Source organism: Tachyglossus aculeatus, chromosome X2 (genome assembly GCF_015852505.1).
Source record: "Tachyglossus aculeatus isolate mTacAcu1 chromosome X2, mTacAcu1.pri, whole genome shotgun sequence".
Classification (NCBI taxonomy): Eukaryota; Metazoa; Chordata; class Mammalia; order Monotremata; family Tachyglossidae; genus Tachyglossus; species Tachyglossus aculeatus.
This window is the reverse complement of record NC_052100.1, coordinates 11,458,656-11,478,452: the sequence shown is the minus strand read 5'-3', so window position 1 is coordinate 11,478,452 and position 19,797 is coordinate 11,458,656. Positions and strand designations below refer to the sequence as shown.

Below are 19,797 nucleotides of genomic sequence, written 5' to 3'. Positions count from 1 at the left end.
CGCTGTTGAGTAGGGACCGTCTCTATGCGTTGCCGACTTGTACTTCCCAAGCGCTTAGTCCAGTGCTCTGCACACAGTAAGCGCTCAATAAATACGATTGATTGATCGAATAACGAGAGCGTGCCTTCCGAGTTGGCCGCAAAGTTCTTAATAATGGAGAAGCTCAGCCGGCCCAACCGGGAGGGAGCTAATGTAATTTCCCGAAACGCCGTATCCTTTCTGCAAACTGTTTAGCAGACGATTGGTTGGGGGAATGAAATGACAGCTCCCCCGGCCAATCACCATCCGAGAAGAAGAAACGGGGGCGGGCGCTCTCTTGACGTCATTCAAACCCGTGCCTCTCCTCTATTGGCTCTTGGCCTCGACTGGCAGGTGCAGCGGCCAATCGGCGCGCGGAAGAGGGCCGCTGAGCAGGAGGAGGGCGGGCGTGGAAGTTAAGGGAGGGGGCAAGAGGAAGGAGGAGGGAGGTCGCCCGGCGCTGGAGGGACGGTTGAGGCGGCGACTCGGAGGCCAAGTTTGGAGTCGGGAGTTGCGCTGAGCCCCCGGAGGGGAGTCATTACTACCGCCCGAGGCAGGAGGGGCGGGGGGAGGTAGGGAGTTGCCGCCGCCGCCGCCGCCATGGGGAACCGGGGGATGGAGGAGTTGATCCCGCTGGTCAACAAGCTTCAAGACGCCTTCAGCTCCATCGGGCAGAACTGCCACCTCGATCTGCCGCAGATCGCCGTGGTGGGCGGCCAGAGCGCCGGCAAGAGCTCCGTGCTCGAAAACTTCGTCGGCCGGTAAGCGCGGGCCGGATGGCGCCGGAGGCCTGGCCGTTCGGGGGGCTGGGAATGGCCTAAAGTGGGCCGGGGGGGCGGGGGGGGGGGGGAGAGGCGGGCCCTGGCCTACTTCCCCGGGCCGCTCCCCTCCCCGTTTCGGCCCTCTCCTTTGCCGTCAATCATGTATTTAGCGCCTACCGTGTGCGGGGCACTGTACTGAGCGCGTGGGAGAGGACCGCCCCCCAACGAGCTGACAGTCTACTCGAGGGGGGGGGGTCCCCCGCGTCATAAAAATGTCATTTACTAAGCGCTAAGCGCTGGGGAGGCTACAGGGTGGTCAGTTTGTACCACGGGGGGCTCCCAGGCTTAATTCTCATTTTCCAGATGAGGTAACTGAGGCCCAGTGAAGTGACTTGCCCAAAGTCACACAGCAGACAAGTGGCGGAGCCGGGATTTGAACCCATGACCTCTGGCTCCAAAGCCCGGGCTCTTCCCACCGAGCCACGCTGCTTCTCTACTGCTTAAACTTCTGGCCCCTTCAGTCAGTCAATCAATTGTATTTATTGAGCGCTTACTGTGTGCAGAGCACTGTACTAAGCGCTTGGGAAGTACAAGTTGGCAACATCTAGAGACGGTCCCTACCCAACAGTGGGCTCACAGTCTAGAAGAATAATGATGGTATTTGCTAAGCGCTTACTATGTGCAAAGCACTGTTCTAAGCACTGGGGAAGCTACAAGGTGATCAGGTTGGCCCACGGAGGGCTCACAGGCTTAATCCCCATTTTACAGATGAGGGAACTGAGGCACCGAGAAGTGAAGTGACTTGCCCAAAGTCACACAGCGACAATTGGCGAAGCTGGGATTTGAACCCATGACCTCTGACTCCAAAGCCCGGGCTCTTTCCACTGGGCCATACTGCTTCTCATATGCTTCTCCTTCGTATGGGGCGGGGGCCAAGGGCACACCCCTTCTAGACTGTCAGCTCACTGTAGGCCGGGAACGTGACTCCCGCCTCAGTGTTGGACTCTCCCAGGCGCTCAGTACAGCGCTCTGCACACAGTAAGCGCTCCGTAAATATCATTAAGTGCCCCCCAAATCGCGCAGAGGTCCTAGTGATTGGACTTTGTTTTGGTCAAGAGGTTCGCCCGGGGCTAATTAGTAACGCGAGTCCAGCTGCCGTGGATGAGCTCTAGCCCAAACTGTCTTTTTTTTTTTTGAAAGTAACCTTTTGGGGAAGGAATGTTGTCCATCAATCGTGGGACAACCCGATCACCTTGTATCCCCCCAGCGCTTTGCATTCAATCGTATTTATTGAGCGCTTACTTTGTGCAGAACACTGTACTAAGCGCTTGGGAAGTACAGGTCGGCAACATATAGAGAAGGTCCCTACCCAACAACGGGCTCACAGTCTAGAAGGGGAAGACAGACAAAACAAAACATGTAACAGAGCTTAACAAATGCCATTATTATTATTATTATTAAGGAGGCTTACTAAGTGCTTGGGAGGGTGCAGTATAACAGAGTTGGTAGACGTGTTCCCGGCAGAAGAGGAAATGTTTCTGTTTTTGTTTGTCATATCAGTAGTTTTGGGCAAGTCTTTTAAACTTTTCAGTCTCCAAAAATAACCAGTGTTGTTGAGAGTTAGCACCTTTGAGGTCTCATGTTATCTTGTCTGTCTAGAGTACAATACAACTTTTGTAGCAATTCTAAGGACCTTGTGGCTTTATGGTCGTGTGTCTTGTAAGGTTTTTTTTTTTTTTGCTCTTTATCTCCTATTCAGGCCTTTGCAGTTTTAGAATGCTTCATTTTCAAACCAAAGGCAATACTGTAGTCATAGTAACAGGCGAAGGAGGTAAACCACAGACTCAGTGCTATGAGCAGGAAACCTTCAGATAGTAAGAGTATTAAGGGCCTGTTGTGTGCAAAGCGTTGGCAAGGGGCTTGCGATCTAAGAATAAAAAACGGGACTGGTGGCAGACAGAAAATGACATAAAAATGATGACAGAGATGAATACCAAAAAATGAAGTAAGGTGCCTTGGCCTCTGAAGTTTTAAAGACACCTAAGTTAACCGGTGGTATTTATTGAACTAGCACTGTACTAAGTGTTTGGGAGAGTACAGTAGAGCAGACCAGGAGCAATATTGATATGAAGCTATCCTAATACTGGTCTAGTAGAAGAGTCCAAAGCATATGTCTGTTTTTTACACTGACTACACCCAAACTTACGTTCATTCATTTGTATTTGAGCTCTTACTGTGTGCAGAGCCCTGTACTAAGCCCTTGGGAAAGTACAATCAAGTGGGGCTTAATCTGGGAAGGCCTCTTGGAGGAGATGCGCCTTCAGCAGGGCTTTGAAGAGGCGGATTTGAGAAGGGAGGGTGTTCTAGGCCAGAGGTAGGATGTGGGCCAGAGATCGGCGGCGAGACAGGCCAGGTGGAGGCACAGTGAGAAGGTCAGCACCAGAGGAGCAAAAAGTGTGGGCTGGGTTGTAGAAGGAGAGAAGGGAAGTGAGGTAGGAGGGGGTGAGGTGATGGAGAGCTTAGAAGCCAATACTGAGGAGTTTTTTGTTTGATATGGAGGTGGATAGGCAACCACTGGAGGTTTTTGAGGAGGGGGGTGACATGCCCTGAACGTTTCTGTAGAAAGATAATCCGGGCAGCACTCTCTGCTCTTCCCAAGATCCCCTCTCACTATACCTTTATTGCTGTATTGTACTTTCCCCAGTAGTCTGCACGCAGTAAGCGCTCAATAAATACCATTGAATGAATGGACCTTGCTCTCTACTCTCCAGTCTCCTGCTCATCACCCTATGCCTGGAACATCCTCCTCCCTTCAAATCAGAGGCCTTCCATGACTAACCCTCATTTTTCCCCCCAGTCCCTCTCTGCATCGCCAATGCACTTGGAACTGTCCCCACAGCTCTCATGTACATATCTGTAATTTATTTCAACATCAGTCTCCTCGCTCGCTAAAGTCGGTCTTCTCCTGTAGATGCTAAGCTCTCTGTGGGCTTATGTTGCCAATTTGTACTTCCCAAGCGCTTAGTATAGTGCTCTGCACATAGTAAGCGCTCAATAAATACGATTGATGATGATGTGGGTGGGGAAAGTGCCTACCACCTCTGTACTCTCCCAAGCGCCTAGTATAGTACTCGGTAAGCGCTCTGTTGTATTTTATTTTTTGTTTTTAAATCTGCCAGACCCCAGCTGTCCCCATCTTCAAAGCCCTTCTGAAATCCCATCTACTCCAGGAGCCATTCCCCAGTTAATTCCCACCTACTTTGGTCCTGTCAGTCATTTTTGAATGCTTACTATGTGCGGAGCACACTGAAACCAACAACAGAGCTGCAATAAGCATGATTGAATAAATAATAATTATAACAATTGGCCAATCTCTCTGTACAGATGTTATCTGTCATCATAGGCCCACGTGTTGGATGGTAACTTACGGGGACCTGCTTGATCATACAGGGAAGTTACCTGCCATGCCTAGAAACCGGAGCAGGTTTTTCAGACACCAACTGATGGTGTGTTTGGCTTTCACAGGATGCTATATTTTGCTGCCCCCATTGATTAACTTTCAGGTAGCTGGGGGGCAAAAGCAATGTCTGTTTGCTTTGCTCGCTTCATAGGTTGGCAAGACTTTTTTTTTCTGCTAAGAACATTTTGGATTCTGAAAAAATTGGGGGGGAGGCCCTCCACTTTTGACATCACTTAATTTTCCACAGTATTGGTTTCATAAAGTCCTTAAGTTATTTGTTCACAGATTACTAAGGAGGAGTTAGAATGTAATTTGAAAATAAGACTTTTGATGGGTTTCTAATAGGCTGCCAGCTTGCTAAGGAAAGTCCTTAACAAAACAGACCTGGCTATTTTTTTTTCCTCCTGGATGAGAATGTATCATCTGACTGTACTTCTGGGATAGGTATGAAAATGAAATACTTTTTAATGACTCAGGTATTGTACAAATTATTTAATGAAATGTACTACAGGGACTGCAGCTGAAATTTATCACATTAACAGTGCTGTTTCTCTCTCCTTCCCTCCCCATCCTTGAGTGCACAAGGTCTTTACTGAATTCCCATCAGCTGAAATGAAACCATCCGATTCTCAAATACTCTTCACTGGAAAAGCAAAATGACAGATTTTCATTTCTGTATTAAATCTTCATTCTATTTTGACCTATACTACAAATAGGCCAAAAGCACCAAGGTGATTTTTTTTTCCTAAACAAAAAACAACTTCTTTTTTTTAAATTTCACTTTAGACAATTCCTCGCATGAATATTTTCAGACTTGGCAGCATGTGCCAGACTGAAAATCATAGTGATTTTTTTTTCCTCATTTTTTGAGGAAGCTTTAAATGTCTAAAGGAAATATGGTGGACCTTGTTGGGGTCATATCTTTTTCAGTTTTTGTAATTCAAACTGAAACTTCTTTTAAAAAAAAAAACAAACCTGCCAATGTGATCTAGAACAGTGCTTTGCACGTAGTAAGCGCTTAATAAATGCCATTATTATTATTATTATTATCTGCATCTGGGGGATAATTGGGTAAATCAGATACCAGTCCTGGAATTCAATATTAGATGCACCAAATTTGCATAATTGAAAAGTCACCATCTTCTCCAAGTTCAGACTTTTCATTTTTGCAGGGTAATTTGCCTCTATCAGAATCTTTGAATGATCTTTAAAAAATTGCTGCCCTACTTCTTCTCCAACTAGTTTGGTGGAAAAGAAGTTTGTTCTGCTTTTGAAACATTTGAAGCCAACTAGAAACCTCAGCTTTATATGAGGTTGAGAGAAGAGGTCATAAAAAATCCAGTTTACCTAGGGTGGTTTTTTTTATTTAATGTCCCTATGGTGAAGATAAAAACTTCACTTTACAATTCAGCAATGCAGGGTGCTCCAGCATTAGAACTGGGATCTCCAGCTTGTTAACCTACAATTTCAAAATCTATTTGTTCAAGGACTGTATTCATGTTTATTCCTTAGGTGGAGACCTAAAGTCTTTTTTTTTTTTTAAAAAAAAAAAAAAGGTCTGAAAGTGTGCAGCAAGAATGCCAAATGGAATGAAAATAAGATGACTGTAAAAGGGCGGCAGCTAACCAGATTTGAATCACCCTTTTGTAAGACATAATTTGCATCCAGGCTGAGCCCATGTCTGCCAAGTTTTAACATGATCTGAAATAAAATGATAAAGCTATAAACACTTGAAATGCTTTAAAAGTCAAAGCGTTGACAAACCCTTAATTTATATTGCTAAAGAAAAAGCACACTATAATTAAGTCCTTTAGGTTTTAAAGCTGTGGGGTGGGGGGGGGGGGGAGGGGAGAAAGTGCGGGGCATTAGCAATAATCAGGATTTTTCTAAATGTCCATGTAGCAGTATTTGAGATTAAGTACTCCAGGTTTAGTAAACTGGAGTATCTACTTTATTAACCAAGTCCTTAAAGGCTACAGGACTTCTAGACTGCGAACCCGCTGTTGGGTAGGGACCGTTTGTATATGTTGCCAACTTGTACTTCCCAAGCGCTTAGTACAGTGCTCTGCACACAGTAAGCGCTCAGTAAATATGATTGAATGAATACAGGGAGCCTCCAGCGAAGACCGTAGAGAAGCAGCAGCGGGGACTATTAGAGCACAGACCTGGGAGTCCAAGGACTTGGATTCTAATCCTGGCTCTGCCACTTGTCTGTGCCTCACTTTATCTGGAAGATGGGGATTAAAGCTGTGAGTCTCTTGTAGGACAGGGACTGTGTCCAGCCCAATTACCTTCTATCGACCTCAGTGCTTAGTACAGTGCCTAAATACTGTATTTAAAAAGCAGGAAGGAGGATGGCAGAGCTGGGTTCCATGTGGCTGGTTGTCTCACTGACCTCATATCTAGGTAAACACCCCCCCACACACACACCCTTACTTTGCCATTTACCCAATTCCCCCTTCAGCTGCTTCACCTACTTCACCTCCATGGCATTTGGCAGGCCTTAGGTGGGTTTCCATCTACATTTTGTGGTACCGTTAATACCCCTAAACCAATTCCTGCTGAGAAGAGAGCAGTCTGCCCTCCCGCATGATCCCAAACAACTTGCATTTTAGTTAAGGTTGGCTTGTGTTGTACCTTCTCAAACAATTGATGTCATTTACTTTTGGTTTTGTTTTCTATGCCTGTGAAGGAAGCTAGAACTGGCAATAGAATAATTAAGTTCTCCAGAAAGGGCAGTCTACCAGATCAGCTCCCCCTTCAGCCCTGACCTGTGGATGTCTGCTGGCAGGAGCCTGTAGGACCTGATTTTTCCCATTCGGGTATGAGGTCTTCCACCCCAAAACCAGATTTCCACTTAGACTGCTTCCAGCAGACTCACTTCCTCTGAGGGAGGGGGGGAAAAATCATTAGGGATGCTAATTTATAACTCTGGAGTGGTTGTTTTGTGTAATTAGCAAGGCACAATAATGGCAGGAGGCTGAGAGATGTTGATTAAAACATCAAATGCAAACCAACTGATATGCTGAAGAGAGCACAGAGGCAAAAAGCTTTCTGGTGGCAATTCTTCTTTAGTAAATTAAGCCATCGTTTGTTAAGCCTTGATCATTAAAGATGTTGAATGCATTATTTGTGATTCTCTATATTACTATAGAGTTGGGGAAATTGCCCATCTGAACACTTGATTTTTAAAATGTAAATTTAAGGCATTAATCAGCTCTCTTCCCCACCCTCTAACTATCCTCTCTCCCTGCAACCAGCCTGCCAACTTCCTTTAACGCCACCATACTCTCTGTACCTTGATCTCATCTGTCTCACCACTGGCCCTTTGTCCACTTCCTCCCTCTGGCCTGGAACACCCTCCTCCTTTCATATGTGACAGTCCACCCATCTCTCCATCTTCAGAACCCTCTGAAAATCGCATCTCCTCCAGGAAGTCTTCCCTGACTAAACTGCTCATCTCCCCACCCCATTTTTCCCTCCCTTCTGTATCTGGAAGATCCATACCCCTTGTGTTCTCTCCCTTCCCCACAGCCCTCACAAGAAAATCCTTAAACTGTGTTGCCTCCCTTACCTGTAATGCATTTTAATGTGTGTTCTCTCTCTCTCCCCTCCCTCACCCCCAAAAAACTGTAAATTCCTTGAGGGCTGGGATTGTCTATTTTATGCTCCCAGGTGCTTAGTGCAGTGCTCTGCATGTAGTAAATGCTCAGTTTTCATCGAGTAGTGATCTCAGCTGTGTGTGGTGTGCATTGTTGTCATTGTTTTGGTAATAACTACATTGGGGTAGTCTGGTTACATGCCCGTTGAAGGATTTAGTTTAACCTCTGAAGGAATCCATATCTGCATTTATGGGGACGGAGGATGTAGGTGTGGCTTTTTGGTCTGTTTTTAGAGCCCTTGACATCATGGGTGGGAATCCTGCTCACCTTTGCATTCTTCTCTAATTTCCAAAAGTGATGGCTGAGGGCTGTGGGTAGAGTTGTAAGCTAAATACTCGGTAACCTTTGGGAATTTTCATAACTGTCAACTGTTGATGAAGAATTGAAATGTTGATTTGTATTTTTGCAGTAGTCCCCGGTAGGGCTGATTCTGAGGAGTCTTTCCCCCTCCTTGGGCTCAGTAGGTTAGGATTGGAAGTTTGGCTTGCTTAACTTTGTCCTGGCATTTGAATTAACACTGGTGCGGTCTTTTCGTTGCCACTTGTGTAGTCTCACACTTACTTCATACTTCTGTGTTTATGAAGAGAGGCTAGGCAGAGGGATATTTCTCGTTGCCAAGCAGCGTGGCTCAGTGGAAAGAGCCTGGGCTTGGGAGCTAGAGGTCATGGGTTCAAATCCCACCTCCGCCAATTGTCAGCTGTGTGACTTTGGGCAAGTCACTTCTCTGGGCTCAGTTCCCTCATCTGTAAAATGGGTATTAAGACTGTGAGCCCTGTGTGGGACAATCTGATAACCTTGTATCCTCCCCAGCGCTTAGAACAGTGCTTTGCACATAGTAAGCGCTTAACAAATGCCATTATTATTATTATTATTGCCATAGTTCCAGAAACAAGGATGCCCAAAAGCAATGGGCAATCAGCAGATCTGGGGAGGAAAGTAACTCGAAAGCTATTTGATCCAAATCCAGCTGAACTCTAAATCCAGGAAGTCAGGTTCTGATGGGTTCCTGAGTTCTGAAAGAGAGGGTCTAGATAATTATGGAGTCTTAATCCAGTGCCACGGTTCCCAACCGCCATTCCAGAATGAAGTGACTGAACTAGGCTTATTGTTGTTATGAACTCCACACCTTTGAAAACACAGCCTCAAACACAAACTCCTTACCATTGACTTCATGGCTCTCTCCAGTTTACATAACAGCTCTTCTTACCTGCTGCTCTTGTCTCCCCTGGCTTCCACTGCTACCTCCCCTCTTCCCCCAAATTCACCTTCAAAGCCCTCCTAAAATCCCACCTCAACATGCCTTCCCTGATTAATTCACAAAACCCATTTCTAGCACTTATGTATTTATTTGTACCCGTCTTTATCACTTGTGCGTGGTTGTGTATAAGTATATTTGGTTGAACATTCAATATGTTTGGCACTATTTTTGCCTCCCCTTTTAGTGTAAACCCCTTGTGGGCAGGGAATGTGTCTTATGCTTTTGTTGTTTTTTCTATATTCAGTAGGCCCTTAATAAATACCATTCATTCAATTGTATTTATTGAGTGCTTCCTGTGTGCAGAGCACTGTACTAAGTGCTTTGGAAGTACAAGTCAAGCACTGTTCTAACCACAATAATAATAATAATGGTGGCATTTATTAAGCACTTACTATGTGCAAAGCACTATTCCAAGCGCTGGAGAGGTTACAAGGTGATCAGGTTGTCCCCCATGGGGCTCACAGTCTTAATCCCCATTCTACAGATGAAGTAACTGAGGCACAGAGAACTCCAGTGCAATGTGAGGTCAGCAGAAACAATAAGAATGTGTTACAGGGCAAGATATTAAATTGCTAAACAGCTTTCTGGCTCAGCTGATTTAGCATAGCCACAGAGTTTCTGGGCAAGAAACTTTGGGAATCCCTGGATTTGTAATGACTTGAAATTATATCACCTTGGAATTGCTTGCTTTGAGTGCCTTCCGTTCTGGCTATTAGATGGCCGGAATCTGACAACTGCATACAATAACGAGGCAGCATTTAAAAGCCCACGGTGAATGAGAAACCCTTTTAGAATCTGTTTTTTCTCTGCCATATTTTCCCATAGCTCAGAGTTCTATTCATAATGTTTGAAAGTGAAGGTGGTAACACCCGTTGATTGTGCATCCACACAGTGCTATTCAGATGCACCATTTAGGAAGAATTTGATGTCTCTACACCACAAAGCTTGGTTTGTCGTCTGTCTCACTGTATGAGGCTTGTTTTCTGTCTTGGAAAAACAAGAGATTACTTGAGTAGAAAGCCTTTCTCTCTCTCTCTCTCTCTCTCTCTCTCTCTCTCTCTCTCTCTCTCTCTCTCCAGGGATTCCAACACTTCAGTGTTACTGTGTTTGGTTGTGCCTAGTACTATGGTCACTTGGTGAATGTTGAGTGATAATGACTCCACCCCACCTCACCCGTCCACCAACTTAGACACATGCTGGATTTTAGCACCATTTCTGACCTCACCAACTTTGAAATCTCACTCCCAACGCTGCCTTCTCTTCCCCTTCTCCCCCCAGACCTCCCGTTTCCCACAGAGACTTCCTATCTCTAGACCTACTCCACTTATTATAATAATAATAATAATAATGGTATTTAAGCACTTACTATGTGCAAAGCACTGTTCTAAGCACTGGGGGGATACAATCAATCAATCAATCAATCGTATTTATTGAGCGCAGAGCACTGTACTAAGCGCTTGGGAAGTACAAATTGGCAACACATAGAGACAGTCCCTACCCAACAGTGGGCTCACAGGATACAAGGTGATCAGGTTGTCCCACATGGGGCTCACAGTCTTAATCCCCATTTTACAGATGAGGTAACTGAGGCACAGAGAATAATAATAATAATAATGGTATTTGTTAAGCGCTTACTATGTGCAAAGCACTGTTCTAAGTGCTGAGGGGATACAAGGTGATCAGGTTGTCCCACATGGGGCTCACAATCTTAATCCTCATTTTACAGATGAGGTAACTGAGGCACAGAGAAGTGAAGTGACTTGCCCGAAGTCACACAGCTGACAGTTGGCAGAGTTAGGATTAGAACCCATGACCTCTGACTCCAAAGCCCGGGCTCTTTCCACTGAGCCGTGCTGCTTCTCCTCTCTCAGGCCATCATGCCCTATTTGGATACCCTACCCAGTCTCCCATCTCTTCATGTGCAAATCCACTCCCTCAGCGACAGTCTTCACCAGCCTGAGCTCCCTTGCCACCCTGCCCTTCTGGCAATCTTGTATCACTAATTTCTAGCCCTGGATCAGCTCCACAGGACGCTTCCTCCCTTCCTGAGCTCCAGGCACCAGGCTGACCATGGCCATTTTGAACTCATCCCTCCTTGCTATAACTCCGCCTTCTCTTCCACTTAGCAGTGCTGATTCTCTCCTTAACTCTAAGCAGGTGACACCCAAATCTACCTCCCCAGCATTGACTCTTCTCCTTACCTGCAGTCTCTCATTTCCTCCTGCTTCTTGGACATCTCTACCTGGCTGTTCCCCTGGCACATCAGGTTCAACATATCCAAAAACGAAATCCTCATTTTCCCTCCCAAATCATATCCTCCATCTAAGTTTCCCTCCAGTTGCCAGTACTGCCATCTTCTCTTGCCTTCCGAGCCCATAACCATGGCATAACCCTTGGCTCTGCATGGCCCTGATTTACTCCTTTTATTCATCCACCAGCGCCATAGCACTTATGTACATATCTGTGATAATTTATTTATATGAATGTCCGTCTCCCCCCTCTAGACTGTAAGCTTATTGTGGACAGGGAGTGTATCTGTTGTACTTTCCCAAACATCTAGTACAGCGCTCTGCACATGGTAAGCTCTCAAATAGGATTGACTGACTCCTTCCCCTCTTTCTTTCAATCCCCACAGTCTGTGAGAAGAGGTCGGAAGCCTGACTGTAGCAGAGTGTTGGGTGGAGCGGGAATGTGGGCAGCTGGTATACGACCCATTCTGGGAGTTTGGCTAGGAATGGTAGTAGGGAGATGGGGTGATAGATGGAAGGGATTGAGAAAATCAACGAAGTTTAGCAGTACTCTGTGCAGAGCGCTGAAGTAATCACTCAGGAAAGTACAATACAAGAGTAAGAAAGCTAGTTTAGGATGGGGTACGCTTGAGCATGTTTGAAGGTATATGGGAAGGAGCCAAGGAGAATGAGAGGTTGAAAATAGCAGGGAGGAGAGTGAGAGCAAGTGACTTAAAAAATATGTATGTTTTTATTTATTTTTTTTAGGAGGTGAGAGGTGATAGACTCAGAGGCCGCAGGAAGCATAGTTTTGAGAGCTTGCTCAGTGTTATGCTTATTGTCTTAGCACTTCACTGCCCTGTAAAGTAGGGATGTGAAGGGTGTGGTAGCATTTAGGCAGCTGGGCTCCAGGGGTCCGGACCTGCCGTCTTTCCCTTCAGTGCTTCCCGGAACAAACATAGTATTCCTGTTACAAGAGCACAAAAGGCCAGTGATGATTGGATCAGGAAGCTATTGTATTTAAATTTTTTACTGGCTTAGTAATAATTAGAAGGGTGGATCTGTATGTTCACTGGGTAATATTGGAGACCAAATCCTAGTGAAGCGTAATTCTATTCATTTAATTCATTGTCATACTTATTAAGCACTTACTGTTTGCGGAGCACTTTACTAAGCACTTGGGAGAGTATAATAAAAGAATAAACAGACCCATTCCCTGCCCACCACAAGCTAACAGTCTAGAGTGGGGGAGAAGGACATAATTCTAGTGATGAAGCTCGCCTGGAAGACGGAGGAATTCTCCTTAGAGGGGGCTGCTTCTCCAGATGGTTGAGAAATCTGCTTCCTCCTAATGACTGGGAGGGAGGCTATTCCTGACACACTTATCCTGCAGGGTTTTCCCTACAAGTCCCATCCCACAATGTCCTGCTTTTCTGTCCTTCAGCCAGAGGCACCTGGTGGTTTGTTTTGATGTGTTTGAGGTAGAGCCAGTAAGGGCCCTGAATGGAGTAAGGTGATGAATGAATGGTAGTAGTTTGCAGCCATATCCTGCTTTTGGAAGAAGGACAGTGAAGAAGACTAATTTCTATGGAACAGATCCCCAATTAATGGAACACCAGATCAGCTGGTGACCAACAGATTCATTTGTGGCAGATACCACTATCTATGCTAAGATCATTGGGCAAGGGTAGCAGAACAAATGCTCTAGTCTGCCAAGTCGTCACATGTCCAGTTTTTGTAAAACCGGATCACTGAAATGTATAAATCTTGTTTCCCACTCTAGACTGGGGAACTGTTTCTACCAACTCTGTAATATTCTACCCTCCCAATGGCCTAGTATGGTGCTCTGCATATAATAAGTGCTCAATAAATGCCATTGATTTTTACTGTGTGCAAAGCACTCACTAAGTGCTTGGGAGAGAAAAATAGTGAGTGATGGTATTTAAGTGCTATGTGCCCAGCACTGTTCTAAGCGCTGGGGTAGATAGAAGGCTATCAGATTGTCCCACATGGGGCTTACAGTCTTAATCCCCATTTTACAGATGAGGCAACTGAGGCACAAACTAAGTGATTTGCCCAAAGTCACACAGCTGATAAATGGCGGAGCTGGAATCAGAACCCACGACCTGACTCCCAAGCCCGTGCTCTTTCCACTAAGCCACGCTGCTTCTCTAATATTGGAGGGAGCTGACCATCTACTGAGGTGATGTTCACAATTTAGATGGGAGGAAGAAGAAATTGGAAAGGGTATATGGAAAACTAAGTGTGTGTGAAGTTTGCTAACCCAAATGCATAAAGCACTATAGGCTGAGTACATAAGTGCTGAGGTGGTAGTTAAGAGAATCAATGGTATTTATTGAGTGCTTACTGGATGCGGGATAGTTTACCAGGTGCTTGGGAAAGTACCAGACAATAGTGTTGGTAGGCATGATCCCTACCCTTAAGGAACTTACAGAATAGTGGATTTGAGCTGTGAGGAGAAAAATTAATCAGGGAAACACTCCTGGAGGAAATGGGATTTCAGAAAGACTCTGGTCAGGAGAGCTGTGGACTGATGGATTTGAAGAGGGAGAAAGGGTGTGCGGTAGGGGTCGGCGGCTGTACAGTCGAGGAAAAAGTCACAAAAGTTGAGCTTGGGGGAAATGAAGAGTGCCGGCTGAGATGGAGTGAGAGAAGAGTGGAGCAGAAGGAGAGAAGTGATAGGAGGGGCCTTAATCAGTGGTCAGAAGGAGTCTGTACTTGATGCAGAGAGAAATAGGTATGCACTGAAGGTTTTTAAGAAATGGTGAGGTTATGGGCAGAACAGTTTTGATAAAAATGATCCAAGCAGCTGAGTGAAGTATGGACTGGAAATGTTGAGAAACATCAGCTCCTCCAAAGGCAAGGGGATCATTCAGAATCTAGCCAGCACCCCCCCCCCCCCCCCCACCATGGAAGCTCTGGAGTTGGAGGGTGGGGGGAAGAGGTGGGAAGGATTCCCTCCCTAAGCTTCTAAAGCAAGCATGTCTCCCTGGCATCCCCCAAACTACCCAAGTCAGTACTGAAGGCAGACACAAGAGTTAAACCTATCAAACAGGTTAATAGAGGAATGTCAGGGATCAACAGCACATCACCTTGGTAAAAAGTAGAGCAAAACTCCAATCACAAGCTCCTTACCCTTTTCTGTCACTCCACCCCCACCCCCGACCCTTTCTGCTTTCCTTTAGGTACTCTAATGCATATGCTTTTCTTGTCCTTTCTCCTCTTAGGGTGTCCCTAATTGCAGTTTCAACCGCCCCCCCCCCCCCCCCCCCCGCGATCCTCCTCTGGATCTTTGGATAGTAATAATTGTGGTGTTTAAGTGCTTACTAAGAGGCAAATACTGGGGTAGAGTGAATAAAGTGAGATAAGACGGAGTTCCTGTGGGGCCCCCATGGGGCTCACAGAAGGAGGAGAGCAGGCATCTTATCCCCATTTTTCAGATGTGGAGACTGAGGCACAGAAAAGGCCAAGGCACCCGGCAGTTGTGGCAGAATAGGGATTAGAATGCATTTCTCCTGACTCTTGAGTCCGGTGCGTATCCTCGGATGCCCGGGTAGAACTGCTGCCGATCCTCGCGGTCCCTTACCCTCCTCCGGTGGTAGGATCCTTCCTTCGGGATCCCTCCCCTGGAGGAAAACCTTTATCCTGGCAACCTGTTGCTCCAAGATTACATCTCAGATCCTCTGTGTCTCCACTCTCTCCACATTTCCCCCCCACCCAGCTTCTCTTTGCTCCTCTTTTGCGAATCCTCCCCCTGGGATTGGCTGTGTTCCAGTTGGCAGCCCGCGATAGGTCTCTGTAACGCCTTGGGAGTGAGTTTCATCTTCTTTTAGCAACCTCCAGAGTGCCTCCTCTCCCCTTCCTCAGAGTATGGACTTACTCGAATGCCTGTAACAGCTTGTGGCAGGAAAATGAACTTCCACAAATGTATCCCCTGTCAAGCACGTCAGACCATTCCACCCTTCCTCTTCCTGCCCCAGTCCCCAAATCAGCGGCTTCTGCTGCCTAGACACAGGAAGATCTTGAATTGCCCTTTAGACCCAGTGCCAGAAGTTCAAAAATGCACCTTGAAGCAAAGCTTCTGGTTTTGATTTGGTGGTGAGTCCCTTTTTTTTTTTTTTAAGGTTGACTCATTTGAAAGAGTAGTGTTGAGCTACAGCCAAAGCTTTAGAATATATATTCATTCATTCAGTCGTATTTATTGAGTGCTTTCTGTGTGCAGAGTACTGTAGAGAAGCAGCGTGGCTCAGCAGAAGGAGCCTGGGCTTTGGAGTCGGGTCATGGGTTCAAATCCCGGCTCCGTCAATTGTCAGCTGTGTGACTTTGGGCAAGTCACTTAACTTCTCTGTGCCTCAGTTACCTCATCTGTAAAATGGGGATTAAGATTGTGAGCCCCACGTGGGACAACCTGATCACCTTGTATCCCCCCAGCACTTAGAACAGTGCTTTGCACATAGGTAAGTGCTTAGCAAATACCATCATCATCATCATTATTATTATTATTACTAAGCGCTTGGTAAGTACAAGTTGGCAACAGTTTCGAAATTGACCCAAGGAGGGAAGGGTGTCTGCATTGCCTTGTGTCCTTGGAAGAAAATGTCCATATTAAAAAAAATAAATAAATAAACAAACCCCAAATTGCCCCAGTGTTTAACTTCCTAATGAGAGCTTGTTCAGTGAACATGGCCTAGTCATTGGGTTTTGTTCCTTTTTTGTTTTCCCCATCACCGCTTATGCAAGGGGATTTCTAAGGGACCTATTTAAAGCCACATCCAATTCCTGAGGCAGTGGCCCTGCTAATGATGAAAAGTAGGGCTGGGACCATAAACTTGACTGTTGCTGACAAAAGCAGCCAAACTGTGTGATGCAAGGGTACAGTTCCGGGCAGCCCAGTTTTGAGTGAGTAGGTTTTCTGCATCCTGTGACTCTGTGCACTTGAGCATACACCCAGTGGGTTGACTCATTAGTTGGCATTTGCCTCAGTGGCTGGCGGGTTATCTATTTGCTCTCTCTCCCTGGAGAGTCACCAGCACTTTGTTTTTGTCACTCTATTGTTCAGCTAGACATCCCACCCTTTAGAGAGTTAGAAACCCAAAAGGCTTTTGGTTTGGCTTGTTAAACTACAGAAAATATATAGACATGCTTATTTGAGGGTTCTCCCTCTCCTTGAGGGCAGGGATCATGTCTACTAATTCTTCTGACCTCTCCCAAGCTCTTACTATAGTGCTCAATAAAAATACTATTGATTTGAGGCTGAATGGGAAGCAACAGTGTGGTCTAGTGGAAAGAGCCCCGACCTGAGAATCAGAGGACCTGGGTTCTTATCCAAGTTCTGCCACTAGTCTGCTGTAAGTCCTTGGGCAAATCACTTAACTTCTCTGTGCCTCGGTTGCCACATCTGTAAAGTGGGGATGAAGACCGTGAGCCCCATATGGGACATGGACTGTGTCCAACCTGATTAGCTTGCTTCTACCCCAGCACTGAGTACAGTGCCTGGCACATAGTAGGCACTTAACAAATACCGTTTAAGAAAAAAATGGGGCTCTGCAAAAAATGTATATGTTGCTCCTTCACCCCCCCCCCCCCCCCAAAATACAGATCCAGTTTAGACACTGACCTCTGACACATTTTACCTTCTGTGTTATAGTTGTCCAAATTCACTTCCTGTTTAGCTGGTATGTACTTGTAAATTTTGAGAATGAAAGCTGTTGGAGGGCAGCTGCTGAATTGTCCCAAACTCATTTTTTAGAGTACAGTTTGAATAGCTTACTTTTACCCTTCAGTGGTTAATCATAAAATAGCAATAATTGCATTTAAGCCCTGACTGTGTGCCAAGCACTGTACTAAGCTCTGGTGTAGGTACAAGTCAATCAGGTTGGACATAGTCCCTGGCCAACATGGGGCTCACAGTCTAAGTAGGAAGGAGAACAGGTATTGAATACCCGTTTTACAGATGAGGAAACTGAGGTCCAGAGAAATAAAGTCACTTGACTAAGGTCATACAGTAGGCAAGGTGGAATCTGTTCAGAATCTGTCCTTTTTCCTGTGAGGAGCAGAGGACAGAAGTGATGACCGGGGGTGCTTTTCTCTCTCTCTCTGTCTCTCCCTCCCTCTCTCCCCCATTCTCTCTCCCTTTTTAAGAGTGTCGAAGCAGAACACGTCCTTTTCCTTATACCCTCCACAGGCAATTCATTACCCTGGTTTCTTTGAATCTTCTCCTATCTCATTCCTGGCAGGGCTTCAGAGATCCACTTTGCCACAAGAAACTAAATGTGCTTATCAGTTCACATGGCAATGGGTTCTGAGCCTCCCACTGTTCAGCATCACGCCCAAGTCACTCACAGCTAGACTTTGTGCCTGCCCACACATACTGTAGAATCTCTTTCGGAGGGGTACCCTCAAAGGTCACAGCTCTGCTGATCCTGGTTGGGGTTTCCCAGGTGTCCTGCAAAGTTACTAGGCGTCCCCCAACCAGCCGCAAGCCTGAACACATGAATTCAGCAGGCGGCGCGGTCCTGCTCATTTGCTGGGAACTTTCACGGACGATAAAGGGTCAGCAGGTTGTCGTTGCCGTTCGTCACGCTTAGTATCGGGGGTCGGCTAGACGCATTCAGCTGTCCTGACCCGTGGGCAAAACCCGCCTTCTCTCCCATGTTCCACGTGACACCATTATTTTAGTGACATCCTACAGTGTTTTGAAGGCTAGGCTCAACCCAGCACCCCGAACTGCTTGCTACTGAGACCAACCCCCTCCACCCAAAGAATCGCTTCTGGTGCCACCGTCTCTGAAAGAAGGCTGATTTTGTTTCCTAGAGAAGCAGTGTGGTTTAGTGGAAAGCACAAGGTTAGGAGTCCGGAGACCTGAGTTCTAATCCCAGCTCTGTCATTTGCCTGCTGTGGGACCTTGGGCAAGTCTTGGTGCCTGTTTCCTTATTTGTAAAATATTGCATTGTACTCTCCCGAATGCTTAGTACAGTGTTGTGTACATGGTAAGCTCTCAAGAGAAGCAGTGTGGCCTAGTTGATAGAACACGGGCCTGGGAATCCAGAAGGACCTGGGTTCTAATCCAGGGTCTGCCACTTTGCTGTGCAACCTTGGCAAGTCATTTAACTTCTCTGGGCTTCAGTTACCTTATCTGTAAAGTGGGGATATAGATTGTGTTCAACCTGATGAGCTTGTATCTACCCCAGTACGTAGTACAGTGCTCTGCACACAGAGAAACAGCATGGCTCAGTGGAAAGAGCACGGGCTTGGGAGTCAGAGGTCATGGGTTCTAATCCCGGCTCCGCTGCTTGTGAGCTGTGACTTTGGGCAAGTCACTTAACTTCTCTGTGCCTCAGTTACCTCATCTGTAAAATGGGGATTAAGACTGTGAGCCCCACGTAGGACAACCTGATCACTTTGTATCCACCCCAGCGCTTAGAACAGTGCTTTGCACATAGTAAGCGCTTAAATAATGCCATCATTATTATTATTATTAAGCACTTAACAAATGCCATATATATATATATATATATATATATATATATATACACACACACACATATATATTGGTTCATTTGTACAGTATACCTGTTTTCCCTCCCCCCTTAGACTATGGGACAGGGACTATGTCTGATCCGTTGGCGTTCGTGGCTCAGAGGAAAGAGCATGGGCTTTGGAGTCAGAGGTCATGGGTTCAAATCTCGGCCCCGCCAATTGTCAGCTGTGTGACTTTGGGCAAGTCACTTAACTTCTCTGTTCCTCAGTCACCTCATCTGTAAAATGGGGATTAAGACTGTGAGTCCCCCATGGGACAACCTGATCACCTTGTAACCACTCCAGCGCTTAGAACAGTGCTTGGCACATAGTAAACACTTAATAAATGCCATCATTATTATTATTATTGTATTTACCCCAGTGCTTGACATGTAGTAAGTACTTACCAAATATCATGGTTGCTATTGCCACATTACTTAAGCTCAAATTCATTTATCTGTCCTATTTTGCTTCTCCCTATCAGCAAATTCAGTGGGTTTTTTTTTTTAATGTCTGCCTCCCCTGCTAGATTGTGAGCTCCTTAAAGGTGATCATGTCTACCAATTTTATTGTACTCACACAAGCATTTAGTCAGTCATATTGAGTGCTTACTGTGTGCAAATCACTGTACTAAGCACTTGAGAGAGTACAACATAACAATAAGCAGACATTCCCAGCCCACAATGAGCTTACAGTCTAGAGGGGGAGACAGACATTAATATAAACAAATTACAGGTATGTACATAAGTGCTGAGGGGCTGGGGGGTGTGTGAAAAAGGGAGCAAGTCAGGGCAATGCAGAAGGGAGTGGGAGAATAGGAAAGGAGGGCTTAGGGAAGACCTCTTGAAGGAGACCCTCCTTCAATAAGGCT

At 45.9% G+C, this 19,797-nt stretch overlaps 1 protein-coding gene across 7 annotated transcripts in view; it reads left to right on the top strand.

The window, feature by feature from the left end:
* Nucleotides 1-474: 474 nt before the first annotated feature.
* Nucleotides 475-19,797, top strand: part of DNM2 (dynamin 2) — a 75,770-nt gene continuing 56,447 nt past the window's right edge. For 6 of the 7 annotated variants that reach the window (XM_038770559.1, XM_038770558.1, XM_038770553.1 and 3 more), the window contains exon 1: nucleotides 619-779. In XM_038770559.1, the coding sequence (XP_038626487.1) occupies nucleotides 619-779 (161 nt within the window). Of the gene's footprint in view, nucleotides 780-19,797 lie in introns of all 7 variants that reach the window. The other variant, XM_038770552.1, reaches the window with a different exon arrangement.